General features: G+C 38.7%; 1 protein-coding gene across 1 annotated transcript in view; it reads left to right on the forward strand.

The window, feature by feature from the left end:
* Positions 1-24,907, forward strand: part of PARVA (parvin alpha) — a 68,835-nt gene that overhangs the window by 37,714 nt on the left and 6,214 nt on the right. The window contains exons 2-12 of the mRNA XM_065636542.1: positions 6,468-6,557; positions 6,657-6,727; positions 7,368-7,470; positions 9,389-9,529; positions 11,520-11,635; positions 16,947-17,005; positions 18,068-18,087; positions 19,365-19,426; positions 20,036-20,104; positions 21,755-21,856; positions 22,624-22,696. Coding sequence (XP_065492614.1) covers positions 6,468-6,557; positions 6,657-6,727; positions 7,368-7,470; positions 9,389-9,529; positions 11,520-11,635; positions 16,947-17,005; positions 18,068-18,087; positions 19,365-19,426; positions 20,036-20,104; positions 21,755-21,856; positions 22,624-22,696 — 906 coding nt within the window. The remainder of the gene's footprint in view (positions 1-6,467; positions 6,558-6,656; positions 6,728-7,367; positions 7,471-9,388; positions 9,530-11,519; positions 11,636-16,946; positions 17,006-18,067; positions 18,088-19,364; positions 19,427-20,035; positions 20,105-21,754; positions 21,857-22,623; positions 22,697-24,907) is intronic.

The following is a 24,907-nucleotide window of genomic DNA, read 5'->3' on the forward strand; positions in this document are numbered from 1 at the left end:
TTTCTTCTGTTCTTTTTGTGTGTATGCCATGTTTGGTTTAATGGAGAAATGAGGAAAGAAAATAGATTCTTTTTTGGAGACTGGGTACTAATGCAGTAACATTCAAGGCAGGCACATTGTTGTCAGCCAGTTTGCATATTTATTTACTTTTACAAATGGTTGGCTTGGAGTCAGCAGTTAATGGAATGAGAATGATGTTCCTGTACAGATCATTTCCTGAGAAACATTTTCAATTACAAACATATCTCTGCTTTTCTTTCCTCGTTTGTTATGTCTTGGAGAATAAATGGGGAGTAGCATTTACAACTTAAGGTTTATGTTCTGAAGACAATTTTAACAATGATCCCCACATAAAAAGGCCCCTTTGTAGTTGCAGACATATGTTTATGATGTTTTGTGCTGTGAATATCAAATTTCTGGTGGACGCTGTGTCACACTCTGCAAACTTGTAAACATCTATAAATCCATTGGATCATTTTAGTACCATGTGTAATGCAGATTTATTGTCTTTTGTGTGGATTTCTTTTGTTTCAGAGTTAAAGCTGAGCTGCCAGAATCCATATTGGATGAATTATGTACTCAAGAAAATTAGACAGTACCATTTTAGATTAATATTTTCTTTTCCCTTTGTGGGCTTTTAAGATGCACAAACACAAGCATTAGAAAATAACATTTTGGATGGATGGCCCAGAAAGCAATTGCATAAGTTCGCTTGACTAAATAGTATTATTCTGTAAAAGCTTAAACTAGGACTTTTTGAAAATGCTTTTGCTGTTTTTTCTCTCATTCTCTGACCATCTTAGGTAGTTTGGATCTCTTTTCTCATTTGTCAGTACAAACTCCACTGGAATTATGTCGGGGTGTAAGACTGGAGTATGTGAGGGGAAATAGAAATCACACTGAGCATAAATCCACCAAAATCTATGTGGATACAGCCATTTACACTGCATTGCAGGCTATCAAGTCAGTAGAAGAAGTAAAGCTGTTCTCATGCACAAGTGGTTACAAAAGCAATTCATCAAGGTCATGAGCATTTATCAGAAATTTGCACCCAGTAAAGAGAGTAAGAAACCAAAAACTATTAATCTAAATTTGGTTCAGCTGTAAGTGAGTGAATGTCTCTGTCTTATACAAGAACAGTAAAGACATTTCCTATTGAAAATCAGCATTTTTCTAAACTGGCTGTAATTTCTGGCTACATACATAAACATACGTAGTACAAGCATGCGCGTTTGCCTGTGGGCGTACACACACACAAATATCCAGTGTTACTCTGGCAATGTGATGCCTGCAGTTAGCCTTCCACATTGTGCTTATTCCAGCAAAGAGAAGCTTAAGATGGAGACACAGCACGTAAAGCTACTGTCTACCATCGTAGTTTACAATATCAAGTGAATTTGTCCTTTGGCTTTTTATAGGAAGCTTTAACTTGTGGAGTCATGTGAATGTCAACAAATCTCAGCTTCCACAAAAAAATAAGACAAACACCAAAACCAAAACAAATTAAAAAAACCACCACAAACAAGCCAGAGTATTTGCAACCTTAAAAATGGCAGAGAAGACCTTGATTGGAAAACCCTTACATGGGAGAAAGGCAGGCAGTTAAACAACTGCAGAAGTGTGTATGCATGTGTTTATGTAGGTGTATGTGCATATATTTAAATCACCTGGTTTTGAAAGACTGAGGTTGGAAGCATTGTGTCACTGTGCTCCTCCAACTCCAACATGAGGGTTCGGTTCTAGTTAATCACAGACTTTCAGAATCGATCCATTAGTTTTGTATCACTTGAGTAATTTTAGTTTTGTAAGAATGGAATCAATTATATGGAAAGTCATGGCTGTAGCACTCAGAGGAGAGACCATTTAACACTACATCTTGCTGTATTTATTTTATGATTCTTTGGATAGATATGGTAAAATACATCTAAACCACAGAGAGTGCATTGGGTGATGTGGCATTTCTGAGCTCAGTTAAATAATAAGATGTGTTTTATTCAAATCAGAATAACATTAGGCCCTGAATACTAAACAGGGCAGCAAAAAGCCTTCAGCACACAAAATAAACAAGTAAAAAACACAAATGAAACTGTCTAATAAATACAATGTGGAGCAACAGGCTGCATGTACTAGAGGAATTAAGCCAATTTAAACCGTATGGGCAGTACTCCACTTTCAGATGTGCTCGGCGTCCAGCGGTTTTGCTGGCAGTTGGATGCACGCATCAAAGGGCACAGTCTGGCTCAGAGCACCCGTGTGGATTTGATAGCGTAGGTTTATGAACTTGTAATCCTAAAGCACTGAAAACAGTAAGAGCTCTATCCAGCTTAAAATAGCTGCTGTAGTTGCTGTCGATACAAGTTTGTGGGCTCCCCAGCTCTGGGGCCAAATTTGGTGCTGGCGTGACAGGAGGAAGTCTGTTGACAGCTGATAGCAGTGGAGTTGCACTTGATTACATCATAACAAATTTGGCATGTGGAGCTGAATCAGGAGTCTGAGCCGAACTGTCTATTCCTTATCTAGAGTTAAAACTAGGACTTTCACATTGCCAGTCCATGGAGATTTGTCTGGCCCATGTGTAACTGTTGTTTCTAAGGGTCTTGTTTTAAAAGTACATTCAACCCCAGTTCCAATCAGCATGATGACTGTAAAAAAACCCATGAAGGCCTGAATTTTCCTCTCCTGTCCAAAAGGACAAAGTCCCTAATCATGCCAATATTAGCATGATGAGAACAAGCCCCATGGTAACTGCCACACTGGGCTGTATCTGGGCTGCGGCAGAAAGTGTTTTAACTCTAATTGCTGGGGTGGTCCAGTGGCTAAGCATGCCCCGTGTCAAGTGGGCAACTCTGTGCATACTGTCCTTCAGAGGCACGGCCACAGGTCCCAGGGCACCGGTCTGGCAATGGGGCTGGTACAGATGAACTGCTGCAGCCATGGCCTCTGCTCCCTTCCCGGGTCTGTGCACTGAAAGACTCGGAGTGGAGGTTTTGCTGATGCTCCAAGTCATTCCTCAAAGTATTTCAAGAAATTAGATGATTTTATTTTAATTTCAGCTGCCGCAAAAAATGTCCCAAACCTGTGTACTTTGTTTTTACTAAAATATTAAATTGCTGAAGTGATTTTCATGAAAATTAATTAAAACAAATTAATGAAAAGCAGCTGAAAAATGGATTCCTCTGCTGAAACTGTGGTATGCAAACTCTTAACCTCAATCTCGTTTTGTGGTTCCTTTATAAACACCTAAGTGTATAATAGTGGTTTGTCATGGAGCTTTTTTGGTGGAAATTCTTAGAAAGTGAGGCTATACTACATAGTACATTTTCCTCTCCCTTTACATACAACTTGATATCATACGTGTGTTCTTATGTGCTCCTTTTACTAGTAGTATTAATCTGTAGATAAATCTTTTATCTTCAGTATTGGGAAAGAAGTGAAAAAGATGCTGTCAGGCTCAGGGTTTCTCCATCGTGTTTTCTACTTGTAGGGAACAGGAGGGCAGGAGGAGTCTTTGTTACAGGACTAATCCCAACCTTGGGCAGGGGTTGTGCGCTGCAGAATGGAGTGGCTGAGGAGGACCTGTCCTCTCTGGCAAACTGGATCCATCTGGGATCTTTGGATCATCTGGAAGTGTGTTGGGTCGGTTCTGCAGGTGGTTTGGGCAGGTGTGGGAATTGTGTGTGATTCAGGTCAGCTGCTTGTGGGAACAAGAGCACCACTTGTGTATACCTGCGTACAGCAAAGCAGGGCCTCGCTTCTGCTGTACAGTAAATACAACACTTGCAATGCATTCCAGAACAGATGATGTATTAGTTTATCATGAATATTTATTATTATGTTATTCATATTTTATGTTCCATTTCCATGTGAAGATATGGTGGGTTTTTGTTTGGCTTATTTTCAGAAACTCTGATAATATGATGAAGGTCATGTTATTAAAAGTCGATTGTAGTAGTTCTGCACATTGGAGGACAAATACGGGGAGGTTCAGTGCGTCTGGTAAAGAATGCCTTCCAAAACATTCAGCCTTGAAAGGTCCACTCCGTGTCCCTGAGAAGTGTCAGTGAGCTCTGCCAGTGGGTTGCTCCCCGCAGCAAGGAGCCAAAAGCTTGTCCGCATGACCCTTCCCCAGGAAAATGAGCTGACTGCTTCCTCCAGTGTGTCTTGCTCAAGCGGAGCATCCAGCCCTTTGGGATAGGAGAGCCCGGTGGAGCAAGTTGGCTTGAACTGATTTTATTTACTGTGCTCCCTCTTGGGATTGATGTGAAAAAAGTTTTCTGCCTAGTAACCTTTGTGAGTAAGTCTTCCATGAACTAAACATTTCAGAACAGAAGGACCTCCACATGGAAATTTTCTAGCCACTGACATTTTTATGCCCATAAATGTTTTGAACCAAGATGAAAAAAAAATCAGAGGTTAATAAAAGCAACAATGATTTTCTCTAAGGAGTGCTAGCAGTTCGAAAAATTGCCATTAAGTGTAAACAGTTCCTGAGATTGTACATGCTAGACCAAATTCATCCATGCTATAACTCCTCAGAACTCAATGGAGTTACATGAGGGATTAATTTGGTCCATTGCTCTCAGCCATCAGTTTTAGAGGATATACAACAATCAAGGGAACTATTATTGTCAACATTATTTTATGATTCTTTAGAGCTGCTCAGTATTTGTATTTTACAGATACACAAGCAGGGTGAGTGTATGGAATGAGGTTACTGTTTCAGTATTGAAGATAGTGGATTTTTCGAAGTTATTGTACAATTAAAAGTAATAAGCATTCTAACAGCCATTATTACTATGAATCTTAGATGGCTGAGTACAGCTAAACAGACTCTTGAACTGTGCACAGGCATTTCATCTGGCAGAGCACAAAACATTTCACAAGTCGCATAAAATATTTGGAAAGCTTTAAGTGCTGTTATCACACCGACTAATTAATACAGTGTTCATGTGAAACATAGCTGGACTTACTGCACACAGGAACTTAAGGCAGAGGGGTAAAACTGTTTTCAAAAGCTAACTTACAAGGCAGTCGTGGGGCCAGGGACAGAACACAAGATTTCTACTGTCACTTCCTACTGTTCTGTTTTCTCTAATTTTTTTTCTGTAGTTTTAAAAATAAACTTGAGAAAAGCTTCAGGTAGTACATCTGAAGTGTTAGATGGTGAATCTTGCATCTGCACATAAATCATGTATTTTAGTTCATGTCAGAAGGCCTGTACAGCCACCTGAATCTTTAGGATACATGTAGGGTGGTTGAATTAAGTTATTTAAGTTCAAATTCTGACTGGAACAGTTGTGCTAACAGCCAGTTCTATTAAAGGTCTGTACACTTGTCATTCATAAGACAGCGAGCCTCTCACTGGTTTGGTAAATCAGTTTTGCACTGATGTCTCGGTTACAAAGCAAGATACGAAGTTTCCTGATCGCCACAGTGGGTACCCTCCCTGCACAGTGCTGCCTGTTCTTCCATAGCCGTGGGATTAGTGGACTGGCTTGTGTGTATTCTCTTCTATTATGGAGGCACGTTTGGGCAGTGAAGGAAGGGGTTTTGTCTTTGCAACCGGGTAAACTTTAGGTTACCCTGAAGAATGAATTTGCTCTGCACTGTACCAGGTACAGAACCTGTAGAGAACTAGTGGCAGAACTGCTTTTACACTTCTCCAGATCTCTCTGTTCTCAGAGCACGTATTACAAGAACATTGATTTTGTAGCATTGGCTAAGTAAGAACTTGTCCATATTTCCTAACATCTGTGGGTACCTCCAAACTATGGGATCTTGGATTACTTCCCCATTCCTGTGTCCGAGTTCTTTCTCACCCCATGTCTGGACATGCTATGGCTCCACACTAAAGCAGTACTTTTGAAGGTTCATCGCCTTACTCCTGTGTCCTGCTGCTGTGGTTTCTGCTAAAGAAAGGCCAAGAATACAGGCCAGAAGCATCCCCCAGGCTGCACTAGCTGGTCTCTGACCTGAACACCAGCAGCAGCCGTGTGCTGTGACTGCACCTTCGGTCCTAAATAGTGTGGGGATATAGCCAGACCCAGCCCTCCTCAAGCAGCTAAACTTGAAGGATCTCCAGAGCAAGGACGACATAGCTGAAAGCAATAATCATTTCCCTCAGCTAAAACAATTCATTAGTGTTAAAATGGCAGGACCATTAAAATGCGAGTGAGACTTTTAAAATTTGAGGACAATGAGCCATATCCTGGAAAGTATTTGAGGAGATCACATTGGTTCTAGTACAATTATCCACAAAAATTCTACTCCTACGAGTGAAGGTTTGTTGGCTGGGCCTCCCATTTTTGTTAGCTGTATTTTGTTGCTATAATTATACCTGGTGTCTTGTCTAATAGAGTCATGTTCTTATAGAGAAATTAAGACAATTAATGCTGCTTTTAGCAAGAATGAAATAGTAAGTAAATTGAATTGAAATTTGACCAAGCTTCTCTTTTTTTATTTCCTAGTATCTGAATTACAGGAAGAAGGAATGAATGCCATTAACTTACCTCTCAGTCCAATTCAATTCGAACTAGACCCTGAGGACACTATGCTAGGTAATTCACAACAATTTTACATCTCAACATAAAAGCCTGACGTAAAATAAAGTGTCATGCCTATAATAGTTTCTAATATCTTTCTTTTAAACCTTCCAGAGGAAAATGAAGTCCGAACAATGGTTGATCCAAATTCAAGAAATGACCCAAAATTACAAGAACTAATGAAGGTAATGAAAAGCATGTAAACACTTTCAGGAAAGTGAAACTATTTTTTAATGCTGTCCCTGCCTCTTTCATTTGAACACTTCAAAGCACTGTTTAGATATTAATTAAATGAAACCACACGGTGCACACATCCCAGTGAGACAGGCAGGTTGTTTGTTGCAGTATCTTTCTCTAGGTATGGCATAGAGCGACTTAAGAATTTGGATTAAAATGCCGAGTCCAGATTCTCAGTCCCATAACACCCCCGATCTAACATCACACGGACTTCCCTTGTAGTCTTTGTGATTTTGGGGGGTTAGAATTTTAGCAGAAAGCTTCATTAGAATCGACTTCAACATCTTTTAATTCACAATAAAATGTTAAAATACTACTGAAAACAAGGGACAGATTTCACTCCAAAAAGCACTACATCAATGTGGTATTTGTCTAGATCTTTTGTTGCATTGACGCAGCCACCTTAAAAGAGTCCTTCCTAAGTTGTCCTTATTTTTTTCTGGTGGTATTTCAGGCTGATTGTATTTTGAGCCATTGCAGCTTCAATATTCTTTCTGCTAAATATTTTTGTCATTGTACAAAATGACATGTGTTTTAAATTGCAAATGAATAGTGTATAATACTGCCAAATTTGTGTTTCCCATATAGGTATTAATTGACTGGATTAATGATGTGTTGGTAGGAGAGAGGATTATTGTGAAAGACTTGGCTGAAGACCTGTATGATGGACAAGTATTGCAGAAATTATTTGGTAAGAAAAAATATATGTGCATGCTGTTGGGGCACTTTGTCAGTAAGTGGATCACTTGTTCCTACTTAGGAGCCTTGATATCATCTTACATTTATGCCACTAAGTGATATAAAAATAGCATTGTATTATGAGACCCTTGAGCAATAGGCTGTACGCGCAATTCTTGTAGCTCCAGTGCAATGTGTGGTACTCTGCAGTTGATGAGAACAGCATAAAGCCTACCTGGGGTGATAGAAAGGGAGGGTTCTTGTCTTGGCAACAGTATTCACTTCAATTAAATTTATTCTCTGCATATGTGCTGTACAAACTTAACCGTGTTACAAGTGGAAAGTAAGTTTGAAGGCAAAGGTATTTTCAGTACAACAGTGGATGTTTTTAATCTCTGCTGGTTCCATATTGTAGTTTATTCACATCACGAAGTTCCTCTGGAAAGTTGGAATTCCTTTCTGATTTGATGTCTGGCTTTTAACATTGCTGAGATAATGATACCCAGTGGACTGCAAACTGAGCTTCAGCTGAGAAACAGATAGAGAAAAGAAACTGCTAATGCAGGGCTGGCATGTGCTTTTTTAACTGTTGGCTTGGAAGCCATTTTCTTAGTTATTACAGCTCATAAAGTCTCCAGTAAATTTCTTTTCAGTATCTTAAATGAATCTTGAAACATCATATGAGCACTTCTAATAAAGACTACACAGACTATTCCCTTCTATGAATGGTTAAGCTATTGAATATATTGTGACGGACTGGATATGCCCCAGACTGAGCAATTTGATTCTCATGGGCAAACCTCCAGTGACTTCACCCAAAATCCAAAACATGCGTATCAGATACTGCCCGACTCTAAATACGTGTATACTGATCCAGCACTTATTGATTTCAGTGGAATCTTTTCCATTACCCTGAATTCCATATGGATCAGGTCTATGCTAAAGACTTTGGTCTTGTTGTGGGACTATGCACAGACTGACCTCTGTGGAGGCACAAGAAGCTCAAGGAGATCGCAGTCCCTTTGGCAGGGTTCATAGGGTGGTGGCTCAGGCTCACTCTCTTTGGGAAGAATTTCAGTTGGCTTTGATGAGAGCAAGGTCAGGTCTTACCATATAAGATATCTCTTAGTAAGATATTATTTCATAGAAGTAAATTGATAGGTGACCAAGCATTTTGTTTCTGGTGTTGTTATCAGAGAGCTTTTACTGCTAAATTTCCTTTGCTTACTGTTTAATAGTAAACACTAAGCCATGTATGTATATACCTAGCAATCTGTACTAATCATTAACAAACCAATTCATAAGGTATTTTAAAATCTACTGCAAATTTTGAGTGCGGAAAAGGGCTGTGGTTTAATAGAAAAAAATTGCCCAAGGTTTTAGTGGTTTTCATACTTCCAGAAATACTTGTTCACATTTCTTGCATGCATCCTCCACCTCTGTGAATATGGTGTCACTTCACTTTTATCACGAACAGGCCTGAGTCTTCTGAGTCTGAGGGAGAAACCGTGAGGCTGAGACTGATGAAACAAATCTTCTTAAAGTTGGTATCTGTTTCCTAGGTTTGATGGGCTGCTGTACAAGTCACTCGCATAGAGAATGCCCTTTACCCAGTAGCAGTGGAAGTAATGGGCTCTACCTCTGAGTCTGGTGTTCCCTAAAGGGAGTTGCAGCAAATACTTGTTAGCCAGTAGTGTGACTTTCATTAATACTTGGCCTTCCCCTTTGCAATGATTAAAAAAAGGGAAATTGTGAACTGTAGTATTTCAAAAGTGTGGGGAAAAGTGGCCCTGAAAGGAAACCCAGATAATTTTGGAACTAGAAAGTCTAATATCTCTTGAATGTACATCTTGGTGCATGGAATGTCTTTGTGTTCTTCATGTAGTTGACAATGTTTTTTCTTCTGTTTTTTTCTTCTATTATCACTTCAGAGAAACTTGAAAGTGAGAAGCTGAATGTTGCTGAAGTTACTCAGTCTGAAATTGCTCAGAAACAGAAGCTACAGACAGTGCTCGAAAAGATCAACGAAACCCTAAAAGTCTCTCCAAGAAACATTAAATGGAACGTTGATTGTAAGTTGTGTGTTTTCCATGCTGTTCTCATTTTTTGACAGCCGAGAGTTTATAGCGGCTATCTAGAATTCTGAAATATTGAATGATAAGGGGAGGCTGAAACCTGGCATTTATGGTAGGAGCTGCTCTGCAGAGCACTTCCAGACGTGGTACACTCTGTCCTCTTTACTGGTGTTCAACTTCCAGTTTAAATAAACTGTCTTTTCAGAGTCTGTCAAAGCATGATGTTTCTGCTCTTAAGTCCATATGCATACTACCTTAAGTTTTCTGTTACTAAATTAATTGGTTTGCTGTAATGGGCAAGTACCTGCATAAATGTAGTAGATAGGCAGAAGGAGAGTTAGGTCCTAGGACTCTTTGTGTAAAATTTGCAACGTAGATATGAATAATATTTCTGACCATTTAAGGCTAAATCTGAACCATGGATTTTGAGTACAAAACTCTCATCAAGGTTAGGACTGCACCTGTTTTATTGCATTAAAAATGAACATAGTCATATCTAATAGAAATGCCCTCCGTGACGCAACACAAGACATTTTAGTACATGTGTGTTGCAAAAAGTGGGTTATCATCTGGTTTAGAAGATTAGGCCTCTTGATGTGGTTTAAGTTTAATATCCAGAATCATTTCACACTGGTGAATACCTTCACCAGTATGTAGCAGTTTCCCTGTCTCCTGTACCTGTCTTGAGCTGAGCTGTTTTGTATCCTGTTCCATTCACAACAAATTAGTGAGAGGGAGAGAAATAGCTTGAGGGAGGAAGAATGAACATTAGGCATCTCTGACATTCCCCTTCGTGTGGTCCCACTGAGTTTTCTATCCTCATCTCTCTTCAACTTCCCCTCAGGTTTTTCCATTCTCTGTTGTGCAGCTGGAGGCAGGGTGTTTGGAGTGGTCTGACAATTTAACTTCTAGTTTTAATTTAATGTTTTACATGTGTTTTAAAGCTGAAGTAGAGACAGCAGCAGCTGGAGTCAGCTGTAGCACACACCAGTGCTGGGCAGACAGGCATCTTTTTAGTGTTCTGCTAAAGGACCTCGGCCCTGACCACTGGCACCCCAGCAAAATTTGACAGCGATGCTGCATTTTATATGAACGGCTATCTCTATGGCATGGTTGAGACTTGCGTTGGAAGATAGTGAAGAAGGATATTTTAGTGACTGATCCTGCTTTACCAGTGAAGTAAGGTAGTAGTTATTGGTTAACTCAAGTACAAAAAACTTAAGTGCACTGTACTGTAGCTATCAAAGATAATTTAGGAATACTACTCTGGGGAAGATTATAAATGCAAAAACAAAATACAAGAAGAAGAAAGGCAATAATAAGAATTAGAAGTGATTCACTTTCATGCCAATGGTTTGATACTTGATTAAGGATTTCCTACAGTATGGCTTTTGATATCTTGTAAGTCGTATTAGTGTTAACTACCCATATGAAACCTGCTGTGAAAAAGCTTCAATAACAAGAACTATAACAACTTCATGAGGAATGTTTGAGTCAATGAGTTTAGTAAGTTATTGCTTAAGGCTTCTGCCAAAATAGGCTCATTTATCATCCTGCAGACATTGTGACACTTAAAAATGAATAAGTGCATGTTATGAGTACAAAAATATCTTTCTGATAGTCCATAAATCCTTTTTGAAATAAAGGGAATAAAGGAAAGGCAAGGAGAATGTAGAGACAGCACTTAAACTGCCGTACATGAAATCTGGCTTTTGGATTAGCTTTAGATTTCCATCTACACAAGCCTATGGCATCCAGACATGTTGCAAAAACCAACACTTTGCTGCTGACGCATATTACTGACTGGGCTGGATTCGCATGACCTGTTGAGCAGGAGGAGACCAGGAAACACGAGGTGCCTTCAAAGTGCCCCTGGCTCCAAGTGGCAAGAGGAGAAGGGTCCCATAATCCCTACATCCTAAAAAGTAAAAATATGTGCCCTTGTTACTTTGCAGTTTGTAACTTGTGCTTTTAATATCTATTTCAGCTGTTCATGCTAAAAGTCTCGTAGCAATACTTCATCTTCTAGTTGCGTTATCACAATATTTTCGAGCACCAATCAGACTCCCAGACCACGTGTCCATTCAGGTTGTCGTTGTGCAGGTAAGAGAGGTGTTAAACAGCTCCTGGCAGTGGTGTGAGATTGACTGAGGGGTTTCTTGAAAAATACATCTGGAGTTTCTGTTTGAGCGGGTGTGTGTGCGTCTCTTTGGCTGACAAGAAACACACGTGCATCTTTCCTGCTGACAATGCTTCAACCAGAAAAAGGCAGAATTGCTTTCCCAGGTTGAGCTGTGGCTCAGAATATCTTATTTTGATTGTGAAATGGCCAGACTCTGACATTAAAAATATATGAAGCATTATTATTGTTGGAATTTGTTTATCACCCAGTATGATCTCTGGAATTACTATTTTTGCCATTTTGACAGTCTTCTTGTGTAGAGATTCAAATAATTCTTGGCACTGAATGATGAATTGTCATTGTTTATTACATTCAGATTCATGTTAGGTGACTAAATATTCTTTTTGAGCCTTGTACATGCTAATTTAGTCTGATTACAGTGTTGACTTTCTCATAAGCATGCAAAAAAACCCAATCAACTAAATCTTTTGTGTCGGTCAGTCTCCTTAGTAGAGCCTCATCCATCCAAACTCTTATTCTGTTGATCATTTTTCTTTCAGTTGGACTTGTGCTTGCTCCATCTTATTTGGCCTCTTCCCATTTAATCCCCTTTTCTTTCTTTCCAATTAACTTTGCCTTTATTTTTCACACTGTAACTGTATTTATGTGTTTTAATTGTTGTTACACTGACATATCTGGTGCAAAGAGCTATTGCTCAAGTTTTGAGTGACTGAAAATCTGTGGGACAGATCTGAGAAAGTAACCGTTCCTTTTTCCAGCATTCAGATCTGACAAGTTTTGTAATTCGAGGAGAAATCTGAAGGAGAATCTCTGGTAGATGTGTCACTGACGCCTGATAATGACTCATTGACTCTCAGATTCTGCTTCATGGGTTTCTCTACAGACAGTGAAAGAGAACCCCAGCAAATCTGCATTTATGTGTCTAAGGCAACATAACATAATTTTCAAGTACTTGCCCTTGGATATTATAAATACATTAATTACACTGCTTTATCTCAAAGTTCTACCAAAAACAGCGTCGGAAGTCAGGAGTGCAGCAGTGAGGGCATCTTTGGGATGAGAAACTAAACCAGGAACAGAACATAGTCCTAAAATAAAGACCCAGATCTTACATTCTGCTGTCACTCCGTATGTCCAGACGAAATTCCTGTTGAAATCAATGGATGTAATTGTACTCTTGTTTAATAGGCTAATGTAGTTCAACAGCAAATCCACTGAAGTCAGTACAGATAAACCAATTTAAAAACAATAAGCAGTGGGAGAATCTGGCTCACTGCTTTGCCTCTTAGCTACACAGCTGTAGCTCAGGCGCCAGTGAATTGCAGAGAAAGCAGTTGCACCAGAATAAAATCCAAGTAGTGTTGCAGAAGATTTCGTCCTGCAGACCCAGTCCTTGGTGAAAACCAGTCAGTGGAACTCCAAGGCTATGCCGATTCCTATTAACAGAGGGCGGAGGCCAGTATTCTTACTGTAATTGTGTTTGAGACATTTTTCATTTTTATTTTATGGTGAGTGGGATTTTTATTTTTATTTTTTAAATCTGTCTGTCATGTCCTGTGGGATTGGTTCTGTATAAATCATCATGTACGCTTTGAACTCAACGAAAGTTTTAATCAACAGTCAGCAGATCCTAAAGCCTAATTTAGTGTTCAAACTTGTGCGCCTCATGCTCTAAACCCTCATATATTCTGTAAAGTAAGGTCATGCCTAGGGAAGCTTAACCAACTGTGTGGTAGCTACTTTAAAATTCTTCTCTGAGCAGTTTGATAAAGAGAGAGAGAGAAATAAAAGACCAAAGTACTTTTATAAGGTCTTTAATGAAGACTACCTTCATTCATTTCATGATTCTGTTGGGTTTAGAAACACACAAAATGTGAGAGTTGCTCTGTTGGCTGGATGTAGGGTATTGAAATAGAAACAAAGATACTTCTGAAACAAAAAATGTGCTTATGCCCAACAGGTAATCAGCACAGTTCTTACGAAAGCTTGTTTCCTTTGGCTGTTTTGTGCAAAAGCTGTTAGCAATGAGAGTAATACGAAATCTGGGTTTTAAGCTGATTTGGGAAAAAATGTCATAGTTGGGCCTTTTTTAGCTATTTTGTTATATTATTTTCTTTTCCTTTCATACTAATAGAATGAATAACTTTGAACAAAGCCCAGGCTTTGTTTGATCATTTCTACTGAAGCAAATGAGAGCTTTTATGGAGGGCTGGATCTTGCTATCATTTTGCCCCTTTAAAAAAGTTACTTATTTATGCCATCCACAAATGATTAAATGACAGATTGATTGCGTGCAAGAAATGTAAGTCAGAGAGTATGAGAATGGCTTCAGCCTATTCTGAGCACTGGGTCAGCAATTCTTGGGTGCATAAGCTACTGTTAAGCAAAGCTAGGTATTTAATGAGATTAGAAGAAGGTGTACGTCACAAGCTTATTCTGAGATCATCAGTCCCACTGCCTGGGAAGGTCTCAAATGTTTCCGAGCAGCATCGCCTCCATGTTCCCAAGAAGTCTTTTTTTGAACCCGTGGCAAATGTATTTGTTCTTTTAAGCTCCAGAATAGTTCTGCATTTTATTTTGGCTGGGCAATTATAAAATGTGATCCTCCAGATGAAATGGGGTGGCAACAATACATAGGCAAAAGCCATTCGAATAGTGGGAAAGTTTTCAGAGTGGGACTTGGTGTGTGAAATCGAGCAGTTGGCCCTCTGTTACATGGAACTGCTGACATATAGCTGGTGTGAAGAAAGATGAAGAGACCCTTTCCATTTCCAGACATATTACCCAGATTTCAGATGTATTTTTTTGTTCTAGGGGTAGTTCGCAATTTAAAATAAGTGAATAGGAAGATCTTTCATGGTCTTTAGTGGAGTCTTTCATCTGTGAGGGAAGAAAATGCCAAGGCTGTCCAAGTAATGTCTTCTGTGGTCGCTGGAATGTGCGTCCAGCTTTGCTTTTTACCGGGAAATCTTCATTCATACCTCATTTCTCAGTGACATTCAAATAGTAGATGTTGATTTTTATAATTTGTTATTTCAGTCATAGCCACTGTTGTCTTTAAGGAACATTGCTGGACAGTCTTTCAGTTTTCAGTAGCACTTCTTTGCATTTTCAGGAATGTTGTGTCATTCTTTGTCTAGTATAAAACAAACTTCACATCAGGTGATATCAGTGTTAGGGTCAATAGAGGTGGAGAGATTTTAAAGTGCAACAGATGTATATATGGGAAGCAGCCCTCACAGAGAAGGTACTTAGACTGGTGTTTCTGAAGTCCCTTCTGATAGTTGCCATTGGGATTTTTTCACCAGTTTTTTTACAAATCAAAAGCATAGGAAAGTCTGTCTTGACATGTGCTGGTCAAATAAGTGTCCAGCAGATCCATGTTGTATTTGGGCAGTGTGGAAATCCCATTAATTTTAGTGATCAGATGCCAGGCACAAAACTAGGGCTTGATGTCTATTTTTGCATGTTTGCAAAGGCAAAGTAGGGTATTAGAAGCATTTTTTTTTCTCCCGTGTCGCTGGACTGGGCACTGGGAAGTACAGTTGCCATTGCTATGATGCTCACATTCTCTAGGAGACAAGAGTGACAGGGCTTTTGCTCCAGAAGGCATCATTGGCATGTCAGAGTCACCATCAGGAGGAAATAAAAGTTTCACTCTGAAGCAAAAATAAAAATAAACAAAAATCCCAAACAGAGTGGAATTCTAACTTGAGGTAGCATGAACGAGATTGTAATGTCAAGTGCAAATTCTTATTGCTGTCTGCACAAGCTGGAAATGAAGTTAGCCCTAAATGATGTCATTTTTCTTCAGACTTTCAGGGCGTGTGACAGAAGATGCCTCGTCAGCTTTTCTGTGCCCCCTCTTTCAATATGTAACACACTGGACTCCACTCTGTCTTTTTAATGTTCAAAGGTCCTCCTTGAATGCATTTTTAACGGTGTGCAGATATTTGGTAACAGGGCTTTAAAAAATATAATGGAAGACTCCTGAAACTATCATCTAGCTAGATGGACAGTTCAGATTCCTCCAAGTGCCGGTCTGGAGTGACCCAGAGGGTGCCATGTGTTGCTTTTTGCAGAAAGTTTGATCCTCATGTATTTTAGTAATGCAGTATAGAAGTAATAGACTCAAGCCTGGCCAAATCCTCAGCACATCAGAGACCAAGGACTGACTGCTTCAGGGAGCCGTGTGCTGCCTTCTCCAAGGCAGGGAAGAGCAGCAGCCGCAGTTCACATGCCATGAGGGACTTTTACAAAAGGTTATTCTCTCTTTTTCTCCACACAGAAGGCAAGTCTAAGACTAGCATGGATTTATTTTTCTCATTTCCTTTTATGACAGGGAGGGAAGAATCATGAATAATTGCCTAATGTCTAGACTTTACATGCAGTCGTCAGCATTTGCCTGACTTTTCTTTCTGTATTGCAAAATTTTGCTAATTCCAGTGAATAGAATTAACAGAGAGAACACAAAGAGAGGCAAAACATATGCGCGGTATTTACACCACCACCAGATGACTGTGATCAGCATCCTGGAAACAATGTCAGATTTTTAAACTCCTGCATTTTCCAACTGACTCAAATAGCAACCATTTGAGTTGGCTTCTGCCATTTTGTGTACAGCTTCTAGACACAGGCCACTCACCACCAGGTACAAAAGGCTCTTTGGATCTGAAGAACATTGGAGTTATTGCATATATTAACACTGAGATGACTAGGGCCTGTGAATGGATTATCCTCCAGTTTGATTTTCCATCACGAGCAAATGGAGCTCTTTGTGTGCCGAGAAGTCAGAAAAGGAAAACACTGAGGAAAAAAAAAAAAGTATATGAACAAGGCAGAAAGAACAGATAGCCTGGGAGCAAGATTTTTGCAAAAGAGAAGCATAGGCACCATCTGCCAAAGCTGTTCATTGAAATACAAGGTTTAATTCAACTCACCTAGATACACCTCTACTAAAATACTTACATATGTGTTTAGGTGTTTCAAATGGCTTGCTGAATTGGGGCCTTTAAAAGAAAAGTGAATTAAGAACAATGGAGAAAGGAAAAGAAATACTTCCTTCTACAGGTGGAGTTTCAAGTTTCTTGTTAATGTACAAAAGGGTTTTCTGAAATACTTACAAGCTGAAATAATATATTACTATAAGTTTGTTTAAAAATTCTTATTTTCAGGTTTCTTATCTAATTATGTTTGTGGATCACAAATTTTTTACTGTGCCCTAAGCATTAAGCTTTACTGAGAAAAATGTCACTTTTTTATTTTTTCCAGAAACGAGAAGGAATCCTCCAGTCTCGACAAATCCAAGAGGAAATAACTGGTAACACTGAGTATGTCAACACCACTTTTGCCAACAGTTCAGTAATTGAACACAGATGTGTCTCAAAAATTGAAACATTTGCTGATATTTAGATTTTGGTATTGGGGTTCCAGGGAAGATGATGCATCAGCCAGTGACTGTATTTTAGCCTTTTCAAGAGCTGAAAACATGCATCTAAAAATACAAAAGGGTGAGGAAATACAGAGCTGGGGAACTAAAAGCAGGAGACCAGGATAAAACAGAAGACAGAGTGAAGATATACAAAATCTCTATTTTGTATTCGTCTATTATGAATTTATTTCTGTATTTATTATATTTCTTATTTTATTCAAATGCCCTTCAAGCAAACAAAGATATGCTTCATTCTTTTATGTTGCTATTTATTTGATAGAGAACTAGATTTTTTTTCAAAAAGGAATGCGATATGACTATTTTTAGGTGTTTGGACATTGGGGATGTAGAATGATGGTAGTAATCCCTGTATATGTCATCTCAATGAACAAATTATAACAGAAAAGTTATTCCAAACCAACAGAGAGCAATAATAGAATATCCTAGTTTCTAGTAGAATGGAGAGGAGCCAGGCTTATTATTGACTTCTTCTTAATCTTTGTGGGTCTATTTACCTGTAATAATTACATGAGGGATCAACTGGAGCAAAATGCTGCAGTTCTTAAGAACCCAGTCATGGCATTGTTTTGGCTGGAATTATATTGTAGTTGGTATGGTAAATGCATCTTTTAAAGCAAAGGGAAAAGTTTTCACAAAATCAACATGAAAAAGCCTTCTTCACTCAGGCAAAGTGTGTTGGTTTGGCTCAATAGTAGGAAGTCTGAGATCTGGCCTCCCATGAGGCTTTAGTGAAGCCAGGAGATGATCTACTGATGGACTCCAGAGTAATACAGGTTCTCAGTTGAGTAACTTGATTAAGGTTTTCTTAATTCTATGGATCTAATGCACTTTTCACCAAGCCGAAGATCTGGCCATGTATGCTATTTTCTTTTGCAGCACAATGTCTGCAAGTGAATTATGTATAACTGTGTTTTTCTTTTTTTTTTTTTTTTTTCCATAGGGCATTATCAGGAAGGCATGGTAAGTTAATTTAATTATTATCTTTTTCTTGGGGCAGCCCAGGTATACATTAGTTCTGCAGTGGGTGGTCACTTTGATCAAATTGCAAGGAAGCGGAAGATTTCAAGTTGCCCTGGCAAATATATAAATATATGCACTGCAGGCTATTGTGGCAGTTAAGAAAAGGAAAGCAGCATTAAAATCAGTTTGACCATCTTTAAAACACGTTTCATTGCTTTTCAGCACGTGTTAATTTGCAGATGCTTTGTGGTCTAACCTCCAGAACATTACTATAATAGTATTAATGGTCATAAGTTGCCAGCATAATATGGAATGATGTCCTATCATAAACCTGCTGGTGAATTTGCTGGTGTTCTTGCATACATTACCTACGTACACTTTAATGACTTTGAGTCATTATTCAGCAGGCCTAAACAGCATGCACGTTCCTGTGCCTTGTATGTCTTACTGCTAGTATTGAGACTGGCCAGCAGAAAGCCCATCTGAGGAGCCCAGGTGGAGTCCCACCAAGAATTTAGCATTCACTTCTTGTGTTATTTCAATGGCTGCCTCACAGCTGATTTAACAGGCTGCATGCATGACCTATGATATCTCTGAGCAGTCTTAGTTTGTATAAAGTGCGCCTTTGCATGTATTGAGGAATATGAATGTAGCTTTTTGTGGAGTCATTCACTATCATTCAGGTGATCGTCAAAATGGAAATTGCTCAGAAAAGGCTCTGGTGCCTTTTTTTTTCCCCTGTTTTCTTCAGAAGGTGACTACAGGAGCACTCCAGTCACGCTACCCTAGGTTGCCTGTCCTGCTGATAAAGTCCTAAACTGCAAATCAAAATGGCCCAGAAACATCCATACAAAGAATTGTATTGCAGCTGTGTAATCATAAGCATGCTTGAGGTGGCTAATAGTATAGCACACTACCATGCATCAGTGGCCCATGGGGAAAATCTTCCTCTGCAGATGTAGTGACTCTAGATGTAAACTCATGTTCTTCTGTAGAAAATTATTTGGTTACTTAGCTCCTGATATCTGGCTGTTTGTTATTAGGTAATCCAGATCGTACTTGAAAATGATGCTTTTTGTAAATAATAGACAATAAGTTACTAGCAGCTTCTAGCAAGAGAGCAGTATGCAAAATACATGGTACTTGGAATACAAAGAAACTATATTGAAACCTTTTGCTGAGTGTGTTGTCTTAAACGAGTATGTGCCTTAATAAGTGTTTATTCTGCATTTAGACAACTGCTGCTCAGTCTATTAACATCTCTGAATGTTTTTCAGAAAGAGATGCATTTGATACTTTATTTGACCATGCTCCAGACAAACTCAATGTGGTGAAAAAGGTTGGAAGGTTTTTTATTTTAAAAATACATAAGGTGTGCATGTGCATGCTTGCATGTATCTGTTTGTACATGTGTCATGAGTGTGTGTATATATATAATTGGCATAGTTTGCATACAGTAAATACAATTAGGCTTTATGCTTAAACAAATATGTAAATTTGTTATTGTAATGTTACTTTTAATTAATATTTAGCAGCATGAACTTAACTTTGGAACACAGAACAACATGCAGCTATTAAAGTTCCCATCAAAAAGTAGTTCTCACAAAGTGTATGTTGAGTGGAACCCAGCTGGTAGCTTGAGTGTACTGATGCCAAAGAGGTATCTAGTTCACAACTGCCAGGGGTCTGACCTAGACTATTTTGGCTGCTGTCAGATTTGAGTGGAGTCCAGTTACCTACTTCCCTATAGTCTGCTACAAGTTTTTTTAAGAACTATTATGTTTTAACAGTGTATTTTTATTTATGTATATCATGTTCATTTTATTTCTATTCTTCATCCTTGGGGGGAAAGTGTGTTGCAGTCTTTTGACTCATGCAGGTTCTCTTCTGAGTGGAGTCCATGCTGCCCTGCTGAATAGGCCTTCACTACATTGTTTTCATATTTCAGACTCTCATCACCTTTGTGAACAAGCATCTGAATAAATTGAATTTGGAGGTTACTGAACTGGAGACTCAGGTAGGATTTTACAGCCTTTCTTAAGAGGGAGGGATAGTCGCACTATGTTATGCACTATGCCCCCAACTTTATCCAGAAATTTCATTGAATTATTATTGATTGAATTCCAAGATGTTATTTCGCTGGGAAACACTTCAATTCTAAATATGTTTGTATGGAGCAGACCCTCAGCGATTAAGCAGAGAAATAATGAGGGCAGCTAAATTTCTCTGAAACAGTTTTGTACTGCCGTTAGCATAAAAATTAATTAACAGATGCTACCTCTTGGACTCTGCCAAGTGCTGTAAGCAGAACCTGTGCTTGTTTTGGTCAGGAAAGAACTCCGTCCGCTTGGCTTGATCCAATGTCAAGCTGAACAGTTGTTTCCTGTCTACCTTTAGACAAGCACGCAATCGCATGGGATTACAATGACTCTATTCAGTGAGGTACGGTCTTGAGAGTAGAGCTACTCAAGTGTGCAGGCAGCTGTACAGTTGGGCCGCAGGCTTGATCGCACCACAGAAATAATGTGCTACATGGTCTTTCTTGTTCTCAGCTGCTAAATTGGCTGGACAGAAACGAAAAGAGAAGCTTAATCCTGCTGTATTAATACCTCTCCATGCAAACAATTGCAGCAGTTATCATACAAAAATTACAAGGTCAGGCAGGCAGGATGGTATCAGCACTATCAAAAAAACCCCCGTGTCTTCAGGACAGGCTTTATTTTATGTCTTGATTCATGTTAGTATGAATCTAGTTTATTTAAATAGCTATCAGTCTGATAGATAGAGATTTTTCAAATTAAGATTTAGATGAAAATAATGTGTAAGGGCTTTCACAAAGGTGTTCTCTATGCCTGCTTATTGCATCGTTTACTTCTGGAAAAAACATATTATTCAAATGTACCTAGAAACCCCTTAAGCATTTGTCTGGAACAGTATTCCCTAAGATGAGAGACTGTATTTCTGTCACTTGAAAGAAAGTTATCTACCTCAGGAGGGTGGTGGGTTGCTGAAGATAATTCAGTTCGATTGTGAGGATATCTCAGGACACTGATAGACCTGATGCCACAGGAGCGTGAGTGAGAGGCCTTTAACAAAATCTTATGGATGTTGCTGGTTTTTTTAGATAGAAATGAACACATATCATAGCAGTTAGAGATCTTCCATCTGTAATAATGTACATTTAAAATTAGATTGACTCAAACTTGCACAACATGGACAAAGATGATTCTTTGTTCTGCTAGTTCCTGCAATATACTGAATTTCAGTGCAGTCACAAGATTGCACCTTCATTCTGCTTTTCTCTGCTCAGGCAATGCATGCCATTTGAGGGCTTGAAAGACTAGAAATAAAAAGACTAGAAATAAAAAGACTAGAAATACTAGAATAAAAAGCAAAGGCATAGATCAAAGCCACTGACCACCTCACTTTCCAGGAGCCGTATTCTGAATGTATATTTTAGCATTAGGTCAGTTTTGGAGAAGACATAACAGAATGTGCTAACTAAATAAAAGGAATCAAAGAAGTGAGATGAGGTCTTTTAGTTGCAATTTAAAATATTTGTATTAGTAGCTTGTTGACAGTTCTGCATTAGAAAATATATATCTTGTCCATTAAGCAAAGCAATGAGTTATTCAGAAAATGTACTGAGAAATGCCTTTTTTTACAGTTTGCAGATGGTGTGTACTTAGTCCTGCTAATGGGTCTCCTAGAAGGCTATTTTGTTCCTCTGCACAGCTTTTTCTTGACTCCCGATAGTTTTGAACAAAAGGTAATTAGATTTCATTTTTCTGTAAAAAACAAATAAACAAATAAACATGTCTAACAGTACAAGAATGACACAAACTTTTCTACATAAGCTTAGTGTAAATAGCTGAAATCAAGATAGGACTGTACTGGTAACCATTTCTAAGCATTTTTAGGATCTCAGTATTAATGTTTAGCTGGAATAAAAGGCAAAATTATATTAATGATGGGGTGGTTAGGAAGTATTAACTGATTTTGGCAGCCACTGTGTGATGCTGTCATTGAACCAGACTTACTGTTCATTAAGTGTATAAAGAATTATACACACGAATTGATGAAAGAACTGACTTTTTGTGTCCAAAATCCAATAATTTAACATTTGAAAGGTTTCATGGGTTTTGGAAGCATAAAGTCATTTGTGTACTATTTATCATTTTAAGAACAACCACTACCAGACACAGCGTCTATTGTTATTCAGGCAATTCAGCTTTCTGTTCAAGACAAGAGCACTTTATCCCATCGTGTTCCAATTTTTAAACTTGTGGGAGGTGGGCACCATCACCACCCAGGAAAAACAATAGATTATCTGGATTCCATGGACCAGATCTTTCACTGATACATGGAGCCCTGACTGTTTTTTATGTCTGAGAATCTGGGTCTGCAGCTTTGAGTACATTGTTTAGACCATTTATATATTATTTTTATATATTATTTATTTTTTTAAAATATTTTTAATATATTATTTATACTGTATATAGTTCACAATAATGAGTACCTTTATTATATTACTAGGTCCTCAATGTATCCTTTGCGTTTGAGCTCATGCAGGATGGTGGATTGGAAAAACCAAAGCCAAGACCAGAAGGTATCTATTCTACTTTTTGCTATCCCCTTAAAAATCTGTGTTGGATCCAGATCTTATCTCGCAGGATTATGGTATAGCTAAATGAAGGTTAAAATGTTAATCCAAGAGTGAAAGGCAAGACATGTTTTGAAGTTCTCAGGTAGCTCTGTATTTTAAATTGCTGATAGATACATTTTTTAAAATGTTGCAAGGCTTCCTTTCGTGAGTGGCCACAGTAAGATTTGTGTGACCCAACATATGCAGTAATACTCAGATATTCACTGAGAGAAAAATAATACAGTTGTGAATGGTGTCACTGGCAGATGAGAATTGCTCCAGTTGCTCCATCTTCCCCCATCTCACATCTTCATACTGACCCTCAAGTATTCCAGTGTAATTTACAACATTTTTACAAAAGAGGTGGATGTTGTGAGAGAAGAATTTCAGATGTTCACATAAATGCCTTTGAATGCAGGACGTAATCATGTGTATTAAAATTAGATTTAGAGCTGGAAACTGAAAGTAAAAATGTGTGTTGAGGGAAGAGAAAGATTTTGCTGCCGACTTTAGCAGGACCAGGATTCCGCTCCTCTGCTCGTATAAATACAGGGTTTAAATCCAGCTTTTTGGTCTGGATATAGGGCCCTCGATTCACCATGTTATAGGGTACTCTTGTGATTCCTCCCACGAGAAGTTACCACTTTTTACCATTCAGGAGCTGGACATGCAGCTTCTACTCCACTCTTCCCAACAGGGGTGGTAGCTGGGTCTGCTGGTTAGCTACCATAATAATCAATATATATGTGTTTTCAAGACCCATCGCAGATTCGCAGTGTATGGTGCACGCAGTCTTTTCCTGCTGTAGTATTGGATTGTCATTCCCTGAGGAGTTGATACAAGCTCATGCTCAGAGTTTTCCTTCTAATAGTAAGGGCTCCCTGGAGATTCAGGCACACATCACTGAATCAAGTTCTGCTCCATTCTGCTGATTTTCCATCTCTCCCAGCTTCCAGATCATAACAGCAGCAGACATACGCACTCACACAAAAAAATGTCTCGGGATTGAGCCTGTGCTGCCTATGCATTTCATCTGGGCCCACCAAGCCTATTTTTTCACTTCTTTTGATTGCTTGAACTTTTATCCACAGCCATGCTTCACTAAACCAGTGGTGACTGTGTCACAAGCTTTTATGTTTGAAATAGTCAGAGAGAGAAGGGGCAAATAGTGAAATCTAGGGATCCAAGGAAAACAGAGAGTATCTGTGATCCCTTACTCCCCATGGAGGTTTAAAATTCTTATGGCATTTAATTTTTCAGGTATTTATTGCTCTAGGGGACAGCTAATTTTTCCAATATAAATCAAGCCATAAGGATATTTCAGCACATATATAAGACGTTTCTTGTGCAATTATTGAAATGCTTAATATGAAACTTCCTGCCCAATGTGAATGGAAAAACACATCTGTTTTATGTGTTGTTACATTGGGCACAATGCCCGTGCTTAAAATTTCCAGTGAGCAAAACAGTATTGAAAAGGATCTTACCCTAAATGTGTATACTAAATACTCTTTAAATTCCTACACTGTTTCTTTGAGGTTCTTGAGGAAAAAATATGCTGAAAAGTGCTTTAGAATATGAAAAACATATTTAGTGGAAAAAAGAATGCAGTTAAATAGATGAGTATGAAACCCAATGATTTTTATGGGGTCAACAGTTTATTTGGGTTATTTGCAATATTATTGAAAAGGTATTAAAAAGCTTTCCGTGACCTTTACTTTAAAAATGGCTGGAACATCAGTGTACGGAGTCTATAGCAAATTAATTTGCAGTCTGAGCTTTTTCATATTACTTCTTGAAATGTGTATGTCAAAGCCAAACTCAAGTTTCTCTTTTTGAAAATTGCAACCAGTAAAATGTTATGCATGTTAGTCAAACACATGTAGCAATGGAAATAACTCGTCTTTCCCTGGGAGCGTGCTTCTTTTTTGTTTGGACCTTTCTGTGGAATTCCGTTGTGGTGGTGGAGTTTTGTGGTAACTTTGCGAAGACCTGTCAGAGCTGTCTCTGTTCATTTGAAGTTCTGTGTTAGGAAACAAGAGTGTTGTGCAGCTTGTTGCTGGCCTGAAAGGGGAAGCTTCCCAAGTTATACGCAAACAGTGCTGTGGAGTGTAACATGATGTTGTGGGAGCAATGTACCCTTCCTGTAGCTTTTGGCATTTTCTCTTCATTTTA

This window comes from Caloenas nicobarica, chromosome 5, assembly GCF_036013445.1.
Source record: "Caloenas nicobarica isolate bCalNic1 chromosome 5, bCalNic1.hap1, whole genome shotgun sequence".
NCBI lineage: Eukaryota > Metazoa > Chordata > Aves > Columbiformes > Columbidae > Caloenas > Caloenas nicobarica.